Below are 18,028 nucleotides of genomic sequence, written 5' to 3' on the forward strand. Positions count from 1 at the left end.
CTGGGGCCAGACTTGGCGGAGGCCAGGTCCATGTAGGAGTCCTTGCCCATGAAGCTGACGGTGAGCAGGAGGTCTGATAGGACACTGGGCTGTCCGGGGCACTGGGTGCTGCTCTGGTTATTGGGAGGTAACACTTGCGTCCCTGGGTGGCTGGGACTGAGGGATGAAGGCAGGAGGCTGATGAGGGGACCAGGGGCGAGCGCAGTGATGGCAACCAGAGCTTCTTTCTTGTGTGCGCCTGGGGTTAACCCCCAACTCAGAGGCCTGTCCGCTGGACTGAAGGCTCCATGAGGTGAGGCCGGGTGAACTTGCATACATCTCTGCAGCCCCAGTGCCTCGAATGGTACCTGGCAGGGGTGGATGCCCAGTGGATCTTTGTTGAATGAATATTTTCCCCTAAGCTTAAACCTAGGCTAGTGTGGCCATAACCAGAAGGAAGAAAGGGCCTTAGCTAATGCTATGTGGCAGAGCCACTAACTGGCCTGCACCCTCTAGCTGGGGCTCTGGGGTCCCCCCTGCCCACCGAGCCTACAGGCAGGGGCCTGCTCTTTATCATACCCCTTCCCTCTCCCGCTGCTCCCCAACAGCATTGAGGTCACCCAGAAATGTAGTCTGGAAGAACTACTCAGGTCCATAGGTAAGGAACTCTACAGAAGTTAGTTGGAAAAGAATTTGGTTCATACTGAATGGTTTCCTGTTCCCTGAAAAATGCCCTGCTCCCTTGTGCCTCTGGGCCTTTGCACATGCTGATCTCTGAGGCTCGAATGCACCACCCCCCTTCATCCTGCACCATCAGCCCCTCACCCTTCTGCCCTTCTCCAGGCAAATTCCTACTCATCCTTCAGATCTCAGCCTCTGGGGAGCCTTCCCTGATTCTTCCCAGCAGGCTGGTATCACTGCCCCGCCCATGTGCTCCCACAACACCCAGGGCTGTCATTGTCCCTTTTCTTGTCATCCTGCCCTGGGCAAGGGGCTTCGCCTGTCTTGTCCACCACTGAATCCCCAGTGCACGGTGTCTGGCATGTAATAGTTAAATGAATATTTCCTAGAGAAAAGAATGAATGAGGCTGGAGTGGGGGCTGCTCTTTGCAGTGAGAGCTGGTCAGGAGCTGTCTATAGAACCCTCTGGACAGAGCTGGTCCCAGTCCCCCCAAGCTGAGTGTTGTCCCTTATGCTGTGTAGGGAAGGGGGCAGGACTGCTGCGATCTGGGGCATCCCAGCTGTTCTCGGAACAGTCAGAGCTTGGGGGCATGTTAGGGTCCTTCCAAGGGCTGGGTGGGTGGGGCGCACCTGCAGGGAGATGTTGGCCTGGGGCCGGACCTTGGCGGAGGCCAGTTCCACGTAGGAGTCCTTGCCCACGAAGTTGACGGTGATGAGCTTCTCGCACCTTGGGCCGGCGAAGCCCGGGGGGCAGCGGCAGGTGGGCTCCTGCTGCACCACGATGCACTGGGCCCCGTTCTGGCACTCGTACTGGTCGCAGGGGCTTGTCTGTAGCAGGACCATGGGCGGGGGGTGCTCGCAGTAGAGCCCGCTGGGAGGGAGGAGAGGAGGATGGGGGGAGGGAACATGGGGAATGGTGAGAGGAGACATCAACTTATTTAGGCCAAAGAGCCACTAGCAGAGACCATGGCATGAGAGGGAACTGAGACTAGTTCCAGCCCTGCTAGTGACTGGGGCAAGGCCTGGATCCTTCTCTAAGCCCCAGATTTCCCTTTTTTAAAATAATGGGGTCAGACTAGAGCACAGGTTCTCAATTTCAGTGTCATCAGAATTGCCTGCGATGAATTTGTTGAAAGTGCAGATTCTCATCCAGCCATGGATCAGTGGATAAGCAAAACGGGGTACACAAGGGAATAACACTCAGCCTTGAAAAGGGCATTCTGACACATGCTACAGTATGGATGGACCTTGAGGAGATTATACGACACCAAAGAATCAGATAGAAAAAGACAAATGCTGTCTGATTCCACTCATATGAAGTACCCAGAGTGGTTAAACTCATGGAAACAGAAAGTAGAATGGTGGCTGCTGGGGAACTTCGCTGGTGGTCCAGAGGTTAAGACTCCATGCTTCCAATGCAGGGGGTGTGGGTTCAATCCCTGGCCAGGGAACTAAGATCCCACATGCCACGTGGTGCGGCCAATAAATAAAAAAAGAATGGTGGCTGCTGGGGCCAGGGGAGGGGGAACAGAAAAATGTTGTTTAATTGGGTACAGAGTTTCAGTTTGCTAGATAAAAGGAGTTCTGGAGGGCTTCCCTGGTGGCTCAGTGGATAAGAATCTGCCTGCCAATGCAGGGGACATGGGTTCAATAGCTGGTTCAGGAAGATCCCACATGCCACGCAGCAACTGAGGCCATGCACCACAACTACTGAGCCTGCGCTCTAGAGCCTGCAAGCCACAACTACTGAGCCCATGTGCCGCAACTACTGAAGCCCGTGTGCCCTAGATCCCATGTGCTGCAACTACTCAGCCTGTGTGCTGCAACTACTGGAGCCTGCATGCCTAGAGCCCATGCTCTGCAAAAAGAGAAGCCACCACAATGAGAAGCCCATGCACCGCAACAAAGAGTAGCCCCTATTAAGAGAATTCAGCACCACCAAACCAGCTTTACAACAAATGCTAAAGGAACTACTCTGGGCAGGAAACACAAGAGAAGGAAAAGACCTACAAAAACAAACCCAAAACAATTAAGAAAATGGTAATAGGAACATACATATCGATAACTACCTTAAATGTAAATGGATTAAATGCTCCCACCAAAAGACATAGACTGGCTGAATGGATAGAAGAATAAGACCTGTATATATGCTGTCTACAAGAGACCCACTTCATATCTAGGGACACATACAGACTGAAAGTGAGGGGATGGAAAAAATATTCCATGCAAATGGAAATCAAAAGAAAGATGGAGTAGCAATACTCATATCAGACAAAATAGACTTTAAAACAAAGACTATTACAAGAGACAAAGAAGGACACTACATAATGATCAAGGGATTGATCCAAGAAGAAGATATAACAATTGTAAATACGCACCCAACATAGGAGCACATCAATACGTAAGGCAAATGTTAACAGCCATAAAAGGAGAAATTAACAGTAACACAATCATAGTAGGGGACTTTAACACCCTACTTTCACCAATGAACAGATCATCGATAATGAAAATAAATAAAGAAACACAAGCTTTAAATGACACATTAGATAAGATGGATTTAATTGATATTTATAGGACATTCCATTCAAAAAACAGAATACACTTTCTTCTCAAGTGCTCGTGGAACATTCTCCAGGATAGATCATATCTTGGGTCACAAATCAAGCCTTGGTAAATTTAAGAAAATTGAAATTTGTCAGGCATCTTTTCCAATCACTACGCTATGAAACTAGATATCAATTACAGGAAAAAAACTGTAAAAAAAAAAAATACAGACACATAGAGGCTAAACAATATGCTACTAAATAACCAAGAAGAGATCAGTGAAGAAATCAAAGAGGAAATCCAAAAATACCTAGAAACAAATGACAGTGAAAATACGATGACCCAAAACCTATGGGATGCAGCGAAAGCAATTCTAAGAGGGAAGTTTATAGCAATACAAGCCTACCTCAAGAAACAAGAAAAAATGTCAAATAAACAACCTAAACTTAAACCTAAAGCAATTAGAGAAAGAAGAACAAAAAACCCCCAAAATTGGCAGAAGGGAAGAAATCATAAAGATCAGATCAGAAATAAATGAAAAAGGGCTTCCCTGGTGGTGCAGAGGTTGAGAATCTGCCTGCCAATGCAGGGGACACGGGTTTGATCCCTGGTCCAGGAAGATCCCACATGCCGCAGACCAACTAAGCCTGTGCGCCGCAGCTACTCAGCCTGCGCTCTAGAGCCCATGAGCCACAACTACTGAGCCTGTGTGCCACAACTACTGAAGCCCGCATGCCTAAAGCCTGTGCTCTGCAACAAGAGAAGCCACCGCAGTGAGAAGCCTGAGCACCACAACGACCCAATGCAGCCAAAAATAAATAAATAAAATAAATAAATTTATTTTAAAAAAAGACATAAATGAAAAAGAAATGAAGGAAACAATAGCAAAGATCAATAAAACTAAAAGCTGGTTCTTTGAGAAGATAAACAAAATCAATAAACTATTAGCCAGACTCATCAAGAAAAAAGGGAGAAGACTCAAATTAACAGAATTAGAAAAGAAAAAGAAGTAACAACTGACACTGCAGAAGTATGAAGGATCATGAGAGATTACTACAAGCAACTATATGCCAATAAAGTGGACAACCTGGAAGAAATGGACAAATTCTTAGGAAAGCATAACCTTCCAAGACTGAACCAGAAAGAAATAGAAAATATAAACAGACCAATCACAAGCACTGAAATTGAAACTGTGATTAAAAATCTGCCAGCAAACAAAAGCCCAGGATCAGATGATTTCACAGGAGAATTCTATCAAACATTTAGAGAAGAGCTAACACCTATCCTTCTCAAACTCTTCCAAAAGATAGCAGAGGGAGGAACACTCCCAAACTCATTCTACAAGGCCACCATCACCCTGATACCAAAACCAGACAAAGATACTGTAAAAAAAAAAGATGTCACAAAGAAAGAAAACTATAGGCCAGTATCACTGATGAACATAGATGTAAAAATCCTCAACAAAATACTAGCAAACAGAATCCAACAACACATTAAAAGGATCATACACCATGATCAAGTGGGGTTTATCCCAGAAATGCAAGGATTCTTCAATATACACAAATCAATCAACGTGATACACCATATTAATAAATTGAAGGAGAAAAACCATATGATCATCTCAATAGATTCAGAGAAAGCTTTGGACAAAATTCAACACCCATTTATGATAAAAACCCTCCAGAAAGTAGGCATAGAGGGAACTTTCCTCAACATAATAAAGGCCATATATGACAAACCCACAGCCAACATCGTCCTCAATGGTGCAAAACTGAAACCATTTCCACTAAGATCAGGAACAAGACAAGGCTGACCACTCTCACTGCTATTATTCAACATAGTTTTGGAATTTTTAGCCCCAGCAATTGGAGAAGAAAAAGAAATAAAAGGAATCCAAATCAGAAAAGAAGAAGTAAAGCTGCCACTGTTTGCAGATGACATGATGCTATACATAGAGAATCCTAAAGATGCTACCAGAAAACTACTAGAGCTAATCAATGAATTTGGTAAAGTAGCAGGATACAAAATTAATGCACAGAAATCTCTGGCATTTCTATACACTAATGATGAAAAAACTGAAAGAGAAATTAAGGAAACATTCCCATTTACCACTGCAACAAAAAGAATAAAATACCTAGGAATAAACCTACATAAGGAGACAAAAGACCTGTATGCAAAAAACTATAAGACACTGATAAAAGAAATTAGAGACGATACAAACAGATGGAGAGATATACCATGTTCTTGATTGGAAGAGTCAACATTGTGAAAATGACTATGCTACCCAAAGCAATCTACAGATTCAATGCTATCCCTATCAAATTACCAACAGCATTTTTCACAGAACTAGAACAAAACATTTCACAATTTGTATGGAAACACAAAAGACTCCGAATAGCCAAAGCAATCTTGAGAAAGAAAAATGGAGCTGGAGGACTCTGGCTCCCTGACTTCAGACTATACTACAAAGCCACAGTAATGAAGACAGTATGGTACTGGCACAAAACCAGAAATATAGATCAATGGAACAGGATAGAAAGCCCAGAGATAAACCCACGCACATACAGTCACGTTGTCTTTGATAAAGGAGGCAAGAATATACAATGGAGAAAAGACTGCCTCTTCAATAAGTAGTGCTGGGAAAACTGGACAGCTACATGTAAAAGAGTGAAATTAGAACACTCCCTAACACTGTATAAAAAAATAAACTCAAAATGGATTAAAGACCTAAATGTAAGGGGAGACACTGTAATATAAACTCTTAGAGGAAAACATAGGCAGAACACTCTATGACATGAATCACAGCAAGATCATTTTTGACCCACGTCCTAGAGAAATGGAAATAAAAACAAAAATAAACACATGGGACGTAATGAAACTTAAAACTTTTGCATAGCAAATGAAACCATAAACAAGATGAAAAGACAACACTCAGAATGGGATAAAATATTTGCAAATGAAGAAACTGACAAAGGATTAATCTCCAAAATATACAAGCAGCTCGTGCAGCTCAATATCAAAAAAACAAACAGCCCAGTCTAAAAATGGGCAGAAGACCTAAATAGACATTTCTCCAAAGAAGATATACAGATTGGCAACAACCACATGAAAGGATGTTCAACATCACTAATCATTAGAGAAATGCAAATCAAAACTACAATGAGGTATCACCTCCCACCAGTCAGAATGGCCATCATCAAAAAATCTACAAATGATAAATGCTGGAGAGGGTGTGGAGAAAAGGGAACCCACTTGCATCGTTGGTGGGAATGTAAATTGATACAGTCACTATGGAGAATAGTATGGAGGAGGTTCCTTAAAAAACTAAAAATAGAACTACCATATGACCCAGCAATCCCACTACTGGGCAGGTACCCTAAGAAAACCATAATTCAAAACAAGTCATGTACCATAATGTTCATTGCTGCACTACTTACAATAGCCAGGATATGGAAGCAACCTAAGTGTCCATCAACAGATGAATGGATAAAGAAGATGGTACACATATATACAATGGAATATTACTCAGCCATAAAAAGAAATGAAATTGAGTTATTTGTAGTGAGGTGGATGGACCTAGAGTCTGTCATACAGAGTGAAGTAAAGTCAGAAAGAGAAAAACCAATACCGTATGCTAACACATATATATGGAATCTAAAAAACAAAAAGGTACTGATGAACCTAGGGGCAGGACAGGAATAAAGTGCAGACATAGAGAATGGACTTGATGTGGGTGGGGAAGGGTAAGCTGGCCCAAAGTGAGAGAGTGGCGTGGACATACATACACTACCAAACGTAAGGTGGATAGCTAGTGGGAAGCAGCCACATAGCACAGGAAGGTCAGCTTGGTGCTTTGTGACCACCTAGAGGTGTGGGATAGGGTGGGAGGGAGGGAGACGCAAGAGGGAAGAGATATGGGGACATATGTAAACATAGAGCTGATTCCCTTTGTTATACAGCAGAAACTAGCACAACACTGTAAAGCAATTATACTCCAATAAAGATGTTAAAAAAAGAAAAAAAAATAGTAGCCCCCACTTGCAGCAACTAGAGAAAACCCGCGTGCAGCAACGAAGACCCAACACAGCCAAAAAAAAAAAAAGTTCTGGAGATGGATGGTGGTGATGTTTGCACGGCAATATGAACGTACTTACTGTACATTTAAAAATGCTTAAGACGGTAAATTTTGTGTTACGTGCATTTTACCACAATTTAAAACATTTTTTTTTAAAGTGTGGGTTTCCAGCTCCTTCTTCCCACCCCATATTCTAATTTCGTAGCTCTGGGGTGGGGCTCTGGAACTTATATTTTCACAAGCCTCGCATGCAGATGGTCTCAATCAGGCTTTGGAACCAACTGCCTTGAGAACTCATGGTTCCTTCTCAGAGTCTATGACCAAGGCTTGGCTGCACAGTTAGATCTATACCTCTATACCCTCCCCCACTTCAGTGGGGGGTCAGTGTCTGGAGGGAGTGCCTCCCCTCCAGACTGTCCTGGGCCCTTCCCTTCCAGTCAGTGTGGGAGCGAGAGCGGGCACCCTCGTACCCCTTCCACGTACTCCACAGACATCTGACCACCTGGCCAGGGCCTCCAGTCTCCCCTTTCTCTCCTGGCTTCACTGATTCCAATGACTGACCCCCAAACCCTCCCATTCACCTCCATTTTCCTGCCATTAGGGCACGATACTGTTTTTGTTCTGCAGCCTAGAAAGAAGACTCCTGCCAGCGTGGCCATGTGGCTACCCACACCCTGCAAGCTGGGCTCCAAAATGGTAGCATCGTTTGTTAGATGGAATCATGCCGAAGTTTGACATAATATGAGCTGGACCCTAAGTCCGAATTCTACATGGTTGCCTTGGGTACCTCTTTTTATCCATCTACAACATGGGGTGAACATGGTCTGCTCTGGCACTTGCAAGGGCTGAAGAAGGTTTGGGGGAATAAAGGCACCACAGAGACCTAGGGCTAGGGCTGTCTGGGTCTCCACCCTGGCTGCCTGGGCCCACCGGCTCCCCGCCCGCTGCCCCCTGCCATCTGGCCCCTTGACCATACCTGAAGCCCTGGGGGCAGATGCACGTGTAGCTGTTGACCGCATCCACACACTGGGCCCCATGGCGGCACCTGTGGGCTGCGCAGTCATCACTGTCCACCTCGCAGAGCTTCCCGCTGTAGCCAGGGAGGCATTCGCACCTGGAACACAGAGGAGCGAGGCTATTCTACGGCCTGGCCGGCTTCTAGGCAGCCTCTCCTCTGTCTACCCACGTAGCCAAGTCCCCGCAGCTCTTGCGGGCTCCCCAAAGCCTGGCCTGCAGTGGGTCTCATGGGCTGTCCACAGCCTCTGGTCACTGCAAGCCGATGTCTGCCTGCTTTATGTGGGGCATCTTGTCAGGAGCCGGCTGAGGAGTGCAGGGCTGCGGTCACACAGGTTTTGGCTTGGATCTACCACTGTCTACATAGAACCGATATTCAGCTTAGCCTGCCTTTGTGCCAGGCACTGGGCTAAGCACCTTTCACAGAGTGCCTTGCTAAGGCCTCCCAGCACCCTGTGAAGGAGGGTCAGTCCCCCTCCAATACCAGGAGGAAACCAGGGCTCCAGGAGAGCTGGCCTGACTTCCCTGAGGCCCCCCCACCGTGTAACACTTATGTGTGTGAGTGATACTTCGTTTACACTTACGTGTGTCAGACCCTGTTCTCGTGTATCTGCCACTCACTGCCTCTCTGTTTCAGTTTCTTCACTTTTCAGTGTGACTGATAATCAATAACTTCACCTCTTACGGTGGTTTAAAAAATTAAGTGATACACTCTGTGCAGGGCACTAGATCCACACTGAGTAAACAGTCAGTGTGATATGTAGAAGGTGCTGATAAGGATGATTTAGAAACGATGCTGTTGGCACTCCCTTTGGTTCTATTCTATTGTTTGTTCATTTTTTCCCAAGCATTCGGGCTGATATAAGAAGGTGAATCCCTTTGCCCTTGATAAAAGCCTCCTGGTCTCCAGGGGAGAGGATGGGAGCTACTGGCCCAACCCAGGCCCTACAGGCCGACCCACCCCTCCCTGAGGAGCATGGTGTCAGCAGCTCCATCACGTCCCCGTCCTCGCTGGCCCAGGTTTCAACCCGGCCAGAGACGGCTGCTGCGGCGGGTCTCCCTAAACATGGGCCTGAGACACGCACCTCTGGGCTCCTCTGTCTGGGGTGACAATGTGCCGAAGTCCCAGCAAGGAAGAGACCAAGGGTACCACCTTACATTGGCTTCAGCACACAGGCACGTGTGAACACGAATGCTTCCCGGCTCCTCTACCTCCGGCAGGGCCTGGAGCCTGCACACCTCTCTGGGCTCATTGGCTGAATTCTGCTGGATAACCACAGCCTATCCAAGTCAGAGGAGGAAGGTAGTACGGGCAGGGGAAGGTGTGGTACGGGTGGCCAGGTGGGGAGGGAAGTGAGACCTTGGAATACTTATGTGACGCAGGAGCCTGACTGGGGAAGCATCAGGACAAAGGGATAGTCCTTACTCCGCCCTCTCCTCACTCCACCCCCTTTAGGATGGCTGGAACTGGGCTGGAATCACAAGTAGATCCTGGCAGTGCTGGGGCTGCCAGAACATGGTGCGTATGCTGTGGATCCATGGCTAGGTAAGATACTCAGGGGGTGGGGTGTCCCTGGAGGGGGGCTAGTTCTAGAATCTGAGGATTTACTGGACCTGCGGTCCAAAAGCTGTGAAATCTGCTAAGATCTGACCTATTTACCTTTGCTTATTTGATGGGTAAACTTGAAATATGTGGCCTATTGCTGCACCAGAAGGTGCAAAACTTTCACATCTTAGCCCCCATTCCTTCCTAGTCTTTTTTTTTTTTTTTCTGTACGCGGGCCTCTCACTGTTGTGGCCTCTCCCGTTGTGGAGCACAGGCTCTGGATGCGCAGGCTCAGCAGCCATGGCTCAAGGGCCCAGCCGCTCCGCGGCATGTGGGATCTTCCCGGACCGGGACACGAACCCGCGTCCCCTGCATCGGCAGGCGGACTCCTAACCACTGCGCCACCAGGGAAGCCCCTTCCTAGTCTTTTAAAGGAACAGCTCGGGGATGCCTTTTGGGGGCACATGCTCAATATATCATAGGCCAGGCCTCTGCTAGGGTTCAACCTGGCCCCAGCAGGCATCTGCGTTTGTGTCTCCTGAATTCTAAGAAGTACCTGCAGAGCAACTCAAGCTGTATAAGCCTCTCCAAGGCAATAATAGCCGCTCACTACTTACAGGGGAAAACCCAGCCTGATGAGCGTGGAATTCGAGGCTACTGAGCAGGTCTTTATGAGGAATTAGGGAAGCCATGCGCCCTCGCAGATGAAGCAGTGGAAGTCTCGAGGAAGATGTGTTCTCATCCTTCTTTTCTCCCAGTGCTACAGCCCTCTCCACACCCGTGCTTCCTAAACGAAACACCCAGGGGTCTTGTTAAAGTGCAGCTTCTGCTTCAGGGAGTCTGGGTGGGGCCTGGGAATTAGCATTCCCAACAAGCTCCCATGGGATGCTGATACTGCTGGTTCAGGAAGCTCACCTCCAGTAGCAAGGATCTCTACAACATTTCTTCATCGGCCAAAGACAAGCACCTGCATTCCTTGTTGTCCTCAAATGTTTTGCCTTTATCTTTTTTTCTAAAGCGTAAGGGTTATGCAATTTTGATATGCATTCGACCTACTGATTCTGGACAAGGAGGAGTGACTTCGGGAGCCTCTGGATTTAGCCAAGGAATCAGTCAGGCCTGGACTGACTCGCCTCCCTTTCTGTGCAGTGTGTCGGCTGCTTGCTTCACCTCACTGAACCTCAGCCCCACACAGGAGGTGGGTAACAGTTTCTACATCCTAAGATTGTTGAGTGTTAAGTGAGATAATGCACAGTGCCTGACCCAGAGGGAGTGTCCAGTGCATGCTAGCCACTGCCATCTTTGTTTCTGTTATGATTTTCAGTGTGTATGGGCAGTGTTCATTATTATTTTCAGGGCTTCGGTATATTATTACTTCAGTGTTCATGTCACAGATACTGATAGAGTACTGTCTGTTCTGTTGAGTTGAGGCCTCATCAGAACAGCATACAAGGAAATCCCCAAGGATAAACATCTTCAAACTTGGGCAGAGGTTGCACTGACTGCACATCTCTTTTGTTAATGCCCCTGTTGCCTGCCTTGGGATGTGAGTTGTTATGGTGATGGCAGGGGAGGGCGATAACATTATAAAACGTTGCACTGGGAGAAGGGACTTTTCATTTAAATGCATCTCAAAAAGAAAAAAAAAAAAACCAACATTATTGAGTTGGCCTGTAGGCCTCTTCAAGATTCTAAGAGACATTGTGCATAAATGTATCAATATTATCTCAAGATTTTGAAAGCGAGACTGGTTTCTATATTCTGTATTGTCCTTGAACTCAAGGGGTCTTGCTTACAGTAGAGAGAGTTTCCAGGGACAAGCAGTAGAGAATCGTGATCTCTGGTCCTAAGTCTCTAGCACCCCATTCCCAGACCTGTACCCTGGACCACTTCTGACCAGTCTCCAAGCTCACTATTGCTCATCCCAGCCAGCGTCCTCTGAGCTTGCCGTCCACTCAGCCTGGAATGCCACTGATCTCCTTTCCATCTACAGATATTCTACCCCCCACTCTTCATAGCTCAGATGCCCAGTCACCATCACTGCCCCTTCTGAGGTACACCCAAAGCACTTTTCTTGTCAGTCCAGCTGGCTCAGCTTTGGGTTCAAGTTCGTGTTTTAAGCATCTCTTCCTACCCCTTTGCTCTTCCTTCAGTTAAAGAGCAGCCCTGATCTGAAGTCAAATCCTGGAGTGGGAAAAGCAGGGTGCGGGGAAGGCATCCCTCGCTCTTACTCAAGCTCAGGGAACTCGATTATGTGAAAGCCCACCCGGCACATCTCCGAGGGGACAGGAGCAGGTAAGGCAGACTTGAAGCACGGTGCATGCGCCAAAGGACCGCAGGTTCCTTCGCTCCCTCTGAAGCCAGAGGGCCTACACTCTTCTTGCGTTTTCCCTGGTGGTAAGCTCTAGGCTTGGGATATCCAGAAAGAAAAAGAAAACACAAGAAGAGGTGCTCACGGCCTCCTCTCACCCTCACCTACTCTAGACTCTTCTCCCACCTGTGGGGCTCCCTCCTTCTCGCAGCGCGTCCCAATTCCACCCATTCTTTGGTGGTCACTTCACATCCCACCTCCTAGGGTGGGGGGCGTCCCTCTCTGCTCCAGAAGGTTCCTCCCCGCCCCTCCTCAGAACCCCAGCAGCACTCAGAGCCAGAATCTAGGGCCCTAGGAATTGCTTCTTTTCTTAACCTTTGTTTTGTGTCAACTTTTCCTCCCCCAGGTCAATGGCAAGGGCCTTGGAGGGAGGGAATTGAAAACCTCCTGTGCTACCCACTGCCTTCAGCACACTGAGGGTCTGGGGCCTGAGAGAGAGGGAATAGAGAGGACAGAGACAGAGGCTCAGAAAGGTAGAGAGAGAGAGTCTAAGAGAATTAGACCATGACTGGTCAGAGATACAGAAAAGAACATGGTAAGAAACGAGAGAGAGAGAGAGAGAGAGAGAGAGAGAGAGAGAGAATATGGAGGGAACCCCAGAGTCTCTGCCTCAAACCCAGAGAGAGAGAGAGAGAGAGAGAGAGAGAGAGAGAGAGAGAGAGAGAGAGAGAGAGAGAGAGAGAGAATATGGAGGGAACCCCAGAGTCTCTGCCTCAAACCCAGACTGCTGGAGCCGAGTCCTTGGGACCCGGTTCTGGGCATGAACGAGCCTCACCTGAATCCTCTGTCCAGGGAGACGCACTTTGCCTCATGCTGACAGAGGTTCATCTCGGGCACGCAGTGGTCAATCACCTCGTCGCACAGCTCACCTGGTGGGGCAGGTAGAGAACCCAGGCATCAGGGAGGGTACGGGGGGGATGCCCTGGCTAGAAGTCAGGTTCATCCAGCCCCTGGCCAGGAGGTCACAGGTATCAGGAGCCCTGCATTTGCTCTTTTGGCGTCTCCTTTCTCCTGTGCCTCAGCCTCGATTTCCCTGGCAGTGACCATGGGAAGATTGCAGGACCTCACCCGGGCACGGTCACTGCACCACCATTTGGCTATTTCACTTGATTATTTAGGGGCGGCGGCAGCTGAAACCACCCCTGACCTTGGGCTATGCTTATTTGCTTTTCCTTCCACACACATTTGTGGAGCACCTCCTGTGTGGCAGCACCGTGCTGGGGACACAACCGTGACCTGGCCCTGTCCCCCCCTCCCCCGCCATGGCTAGTGCGGGGGCTGTATCTACAAATAAGCAGGCAATTAATTACAACACAGAGCCGTCAGCGCGATGACAGGAGAACTCAGTGGAAACCCAGAGGCTTCCTGGAGGAGGGGACAGCGCTTAGCAGCACAGTCCACCTGTTACAGATAAGTAAGCCCCTTGGATTTTTCTCAGAGAAGAAAATATGGAAAGAATGTGAAGTTCTGGCCTCTGGATACATCCCCTTTGAAATTCACAGTGTCAGAAAATGCCTAACAAGCCATAAATACCCAGGGATATAAGCCCTGAAATACATCACCTGAAAGTGTGTTTTGGGAATGTGGGAGGTAAGATAGGAGGGCAGGGGGGAGGTTCCTGGCAGATGCGTTTCTGAGCTTTGCAGCTTCCTCACATTCCACACCAACCCCCAACACAAGCCAGGTGGAGAGGGATCTAGAAGAAACAAACTTCCAGCCAGGGAGGTTCATTCAGAGGGCAGGCGTGGGCAGGAGAAGGCAGCCTGGGCCGCGGCTCCCAGGGGACAGGGCAGAGGACGGTCCTGAGGATGGCCGGGGAGTAAAAGCATGACAGGCACAGCCCCGGCGTCTCTTCTCTGTTGCGGTGAGGATAAACTGACCCCCACCCCATCCTCGTTTTGCCCCGGTCTCTCAAGACCACAGAGAGCACTGTGTGCCTTCTAAGCCTCCCCTCCTCTGCTGGAAACACCCAGAGAGGTGCGGTCTCGGTGGGGGACACTTTTTGGCGTTTTCTGGCACAGACAAAACCACTACGTCCCATTCTCAGGAACAAAGTACCACAAACCAGAACTGCACCCCGGTCCACGGCAGACACAGGCGGGAAACCGCCTTAATGCGTGTTTCCTCAGCCCCCTCCACCCCTGCCCATTTGCCCGCCGTCAGTTCAGACCCGAACGGACCAAGACCACGATGCAAGTGCCTCTGTGCTGGCTTCAAACACCACAGGGGCTCCAGGGTTCCCGAAGGAGGGGGTGAACATGAACCAAATGAACAGACAGCTGAAGGGGCCCTGGAGACCTGTTCAAAGTGGGGAGGAGCTAGTGATTTGCAGGGTGGTGGGGTGGGGGTGGGGTGGCAGAGGGTGGACAAGCTAGAAGAGAGAGGGCCTCTGGGAAGCCCCTCATGACACAGTACCAGGTTTGGGGGATTCAAAACTTTGTCCAGAGGGGGACAGGAGGTGGAGTCTTTGGAAGGAGCTAAGAAAGCGGTACTCTTGTAACGCACGACAAGCCACAGCCCACACACACCAACGCGCGCCCGGGTGTCGGGGGCTCACCTGTGTAGTTTGGCGGGCACACACACACATAGTTGTTGATCCCGTCCACACAGGTGGCGTTGTTCTCACAGTCATTGTCCTCACAGTCATCTGGGTTGATCTCACACCGCTGCCCCTCGAAGCCCAGGGGACAGGAGCAGCTTTGGAGATGTTTTGTGGGTGCGAAGAGGGGAGCCAGGGGTCAGGGAGAGGGGTGGGTTGGAGCGACAGAGGGGAAGGTGGGAGATAGAATCAGTCAGGTTTCTCCTCTGGATGGAAGTCCTGGGCAGCACGGTGGACCCAGGAGGTCTTGGGGTCCTGAGCAGGAAGACCTTCAGGAGCCTAAGAAGGCATCTCATCTAGCCCCCTGTCTCCGGGCAGTACTCCCATCTCCCCTGGCCCTGGATGGCTACCTCGCCTGGGGGCAATTCCCATCGGCCGTGCCTCCTTCACCGCTACCCCAGCTGGATGTGGTTTCCTGGGTAGAGCTTAAATTCCTCCAGCTGTCTCCTAAGCAGCCTTTGGGTAGTCTCTTTTGTAGACAAGGAGAGAAGAGCAAAACGAACCCTGCCCTTTTGGTGATTTTCTACTCAAGGGCAGCCTTTTTATCTGGAGCAGGAGTAGGACATAGCTCAGGCTCTGCAACCAGGTTTCCTGGGAGTTAAATTCTGCGTCTCAGTTTCCTCATCTGTTGACTGGTGCTACTATCTACCCCCCAGGGTGGCTGCAGGCATTAAATGAGATTATACGAGTAAAACACTTAGAAGGGTACACAGCACAGCGAAAATGTTCAGAACATGTTAGCTAGATTTAGTTCTAGGTACAACTACCCACCCACTTAACCTTATCCTCAGGGATGCCATTTCTCCCTGTCAGGTATTCCTGCTACTTCTGACCCCCCTCCAGCTTCTGGGGGCTGAGGGAAGGGTGGGATGGCCCCTCTCCTGCCAACACTTTCTGGTGAACCTGGCTTAAAACACCATAGATCAGTATGATGCACTTCCTTAACCTGTCTCTGGAGTGTTAAACCGCTTGGATCAAAACCTCACCCCCACCCACCCACCTCCTGACCTTGGCCACATCCCCAGGATTAGGCATGCAAAATAAGTCAGAACTGATGAAGTCAGTTCTGGGCAGCTGACAAGGGGTGAGGGGGCGCTAGGAGGATGCAGGTGGGAGCGGAGTGTTTGATTAAAGAAGCGCTGCAGGCAATCTCACTCATTCTGTGGCCCATCCCCCCACGTCAGGGACCAGGGACATACACCCCATCCACGAATGTGTGTTCCAGCCTCAGACCTGGAATTCCAGGCCTCTCTCCATTTCAGAGACTGCTCTGACTTGGGCGTTTAGCTAAACAATGAAACTAAACTAATAGGAAGTGGATTTTTGTGGTCCTAGAATCCTAATTAACCTCCTTCCCTCTATGACCTGAAAACTGGGTCACAGTTTCTACAAAAGGCTGGGGGAAGGGTCCTTGGGTCTGAGCTCTTGAGCTGGAGTAAAATGACTCTAAGTCCTTTTTTTTTTTCCTCTTAGGGACCCTGGCCATTCATGAAAAAGGCCATTTCTTCAGAGCCAGAGAGTGGGTAGTTTTCCAAAGATCTTAAGCCACATTTTGCCTATTTTCCTCAAATGAGTTACTCTGACTCTCCCCGGAGCCTTAGGAGTGCATAAACGTGGGGTGAGAGTGACCGGTCAGGGGAGTAGGGGTTGCTCATGGACTGGACAGAGGGTGGGAAAGAGGCTAAAGTTTTTTTCTGTCCTCCTGGAAACCTTGTGGGAGGTGGGGCGGTGAGGGTGTGGAGCTAACAAGGATATCTCAAGAGCAATGTGTTCGCTGGAGGGACAGCTCTCTTTTGAGCAGAGAGACAATGTGTCAAGACTGGAGAAGCATCTGTATGAAGAGGTAGGTGATGCTTCCAGAATTCTGACCAGTAAGAGGTGTCATGGATTGAATGCGTCCCCTCGAAGAGATATGTTGACATCTTAAACCCCCCCCCCCCAGTACCTGAGAATGTGACCTAATTGGGAAACAGAGTCACTGCAGCTGTCATTTGTTAACTGAAGACCACATTCACTGGAGTGGGGTGGGCGCCTACTCCTATATGACCAGTGTCCTTATAAGAAGATGGCCATGTGGAGACAGACACAAGGGAGAAGGCCGTGTGCAGCTGAAGGTAGACATTGGACTGATGCCTCTGCAGGCCAAGAAATGCCAGAAACTGCCAGCAGCCATCAGAAGCTAGGAAGGGGCCAGAAACTGCCAGCAGCCATCAGAAGCTAGGAAGGGGCCAGAAACTGCCAGCAGCCATCAGAAGCTAGGAAGGGGCGCGGAAGAATCCTCCCTTGCAAGTTTCAGAGGGAGCATGGCCCTGCTGACACCTTCACTCTGGGCTTCTGACTTCCAGAGCTGTGAGAATCCATTCTTTGGTTCCAAGCCCCCCAGCCTGCGGTACTTTGTTATGGAAGCTCTAGGAAACAGACAAAGGAGGGACAAGGGAGCAAAGCCTCCGTCCGAACAGGTGGCTCTCCCTTTGCCAGCCTACCAGGTGCTGCCCTGAGGGGCAGTGCTTTCCTGCTGCTTGAGAAGCCCACACGAGCTATACCATCCCAGGGATGTGGGCCGCATTGCCTGCACCCTCCACCCCATTTTCCTAATCCTGTGGGTCTGGGCCGTTTTCCTTGAAAATTGAGTCCTAAAAATACTTCCAGTTCCTTTGAAATCCTCAACAACGCCTGCAGAGAGGGGAGCAACACAGTTGCCCGCAGGGGGCGCTCCTGTCCCCTGCGGAGGTGGGTCCCTGGGCTCGGGGGTGGCGGTGAGGGGGCACAGGGGACAGAGGGGCAGGGCCAGGCTTTCAGTCCTGGAGGCGTGATTCCTGGCTGAGGCCAGGTGGCCACCACCGTGAGATTTCTGGGTGGTTTCTCCCCCCAACCCCCGGGGCTCTCAGTGGGTGAGAGTGTGGTTGTTTGGCCTGCTCCAGGCAGGAAAACGAACTCTGCCTTACATTTCAACATTTTAAGAGTTGATTCTGATGGGGCTGGCTTGGCAGATGGACACATGGGCGGCTGGGTTCCCTGGGGAGAACCCAGAACCTGATGTCTTTCGCAGAACACGCAGCAACCCTGGTCAGAGGGCTTTTGATAATTAATTGTTTGCAACCTGAGCGTTAAGACCTCCGCACACAGCTTGCCACCAGATGCCCCTCCTTTGCCGCCTGACCCACTGGCTCACTGGGGGTGCCAAACGGGCCAACTGCCACTGGTCTGCTTTGCCAGGGT

The 18,028-nt window shown here is 49.4% G+C and overlaps 1 protein-coding gene across 1 annotated transcript in view; it reads right to left on the reverse strand.

Moving 5' to 3' along the window:
* SLIT3 (slit guidance ligand 3) overlaps window positions 1–18,028 on the reverse strand; it is a 631,375-nt gene that overhangs the window by 31,204 nt on the left and 582,143 nt on the right. The window contains exons 28-31 of the mRNA XM_059063071.2: window positions 14,768–14,907; window positions 12,986–13,079; window positions 8,256–8,393; window positions 1,291–1,531 (exon numbers count right to left, since the gene is read on the reverse strand). Of these exons, the coding sequence (XP_058919054.1) occupies window positions 1,291–1,531; window positions 8,256–8,393; window positions 12,986–13,079; window positions 14,768–14,907 (613 nt within the window). The remainder of the gene's footprint in view (window positions 1–1,290; window positions 1,532–8,255; window positions 8,394–12,985; window positions 13,080–14,767; window positions 14,908–18,028) is intronic.

This window comes from Kogia breviceps, chromosome 4 (assembly GCF_026419965.1).
Source record: "Kogia breviceps isolate mKogBre1 chromosome 4, mKogBre1 haplotype 1, whole genome shotgun sequence".
Lineage (NCBI taxonomy): Eukaryota > Metazoa > Chordata > Mammalia > Artiodactyla > Physeteridae > Kogia > Kogia breviceps.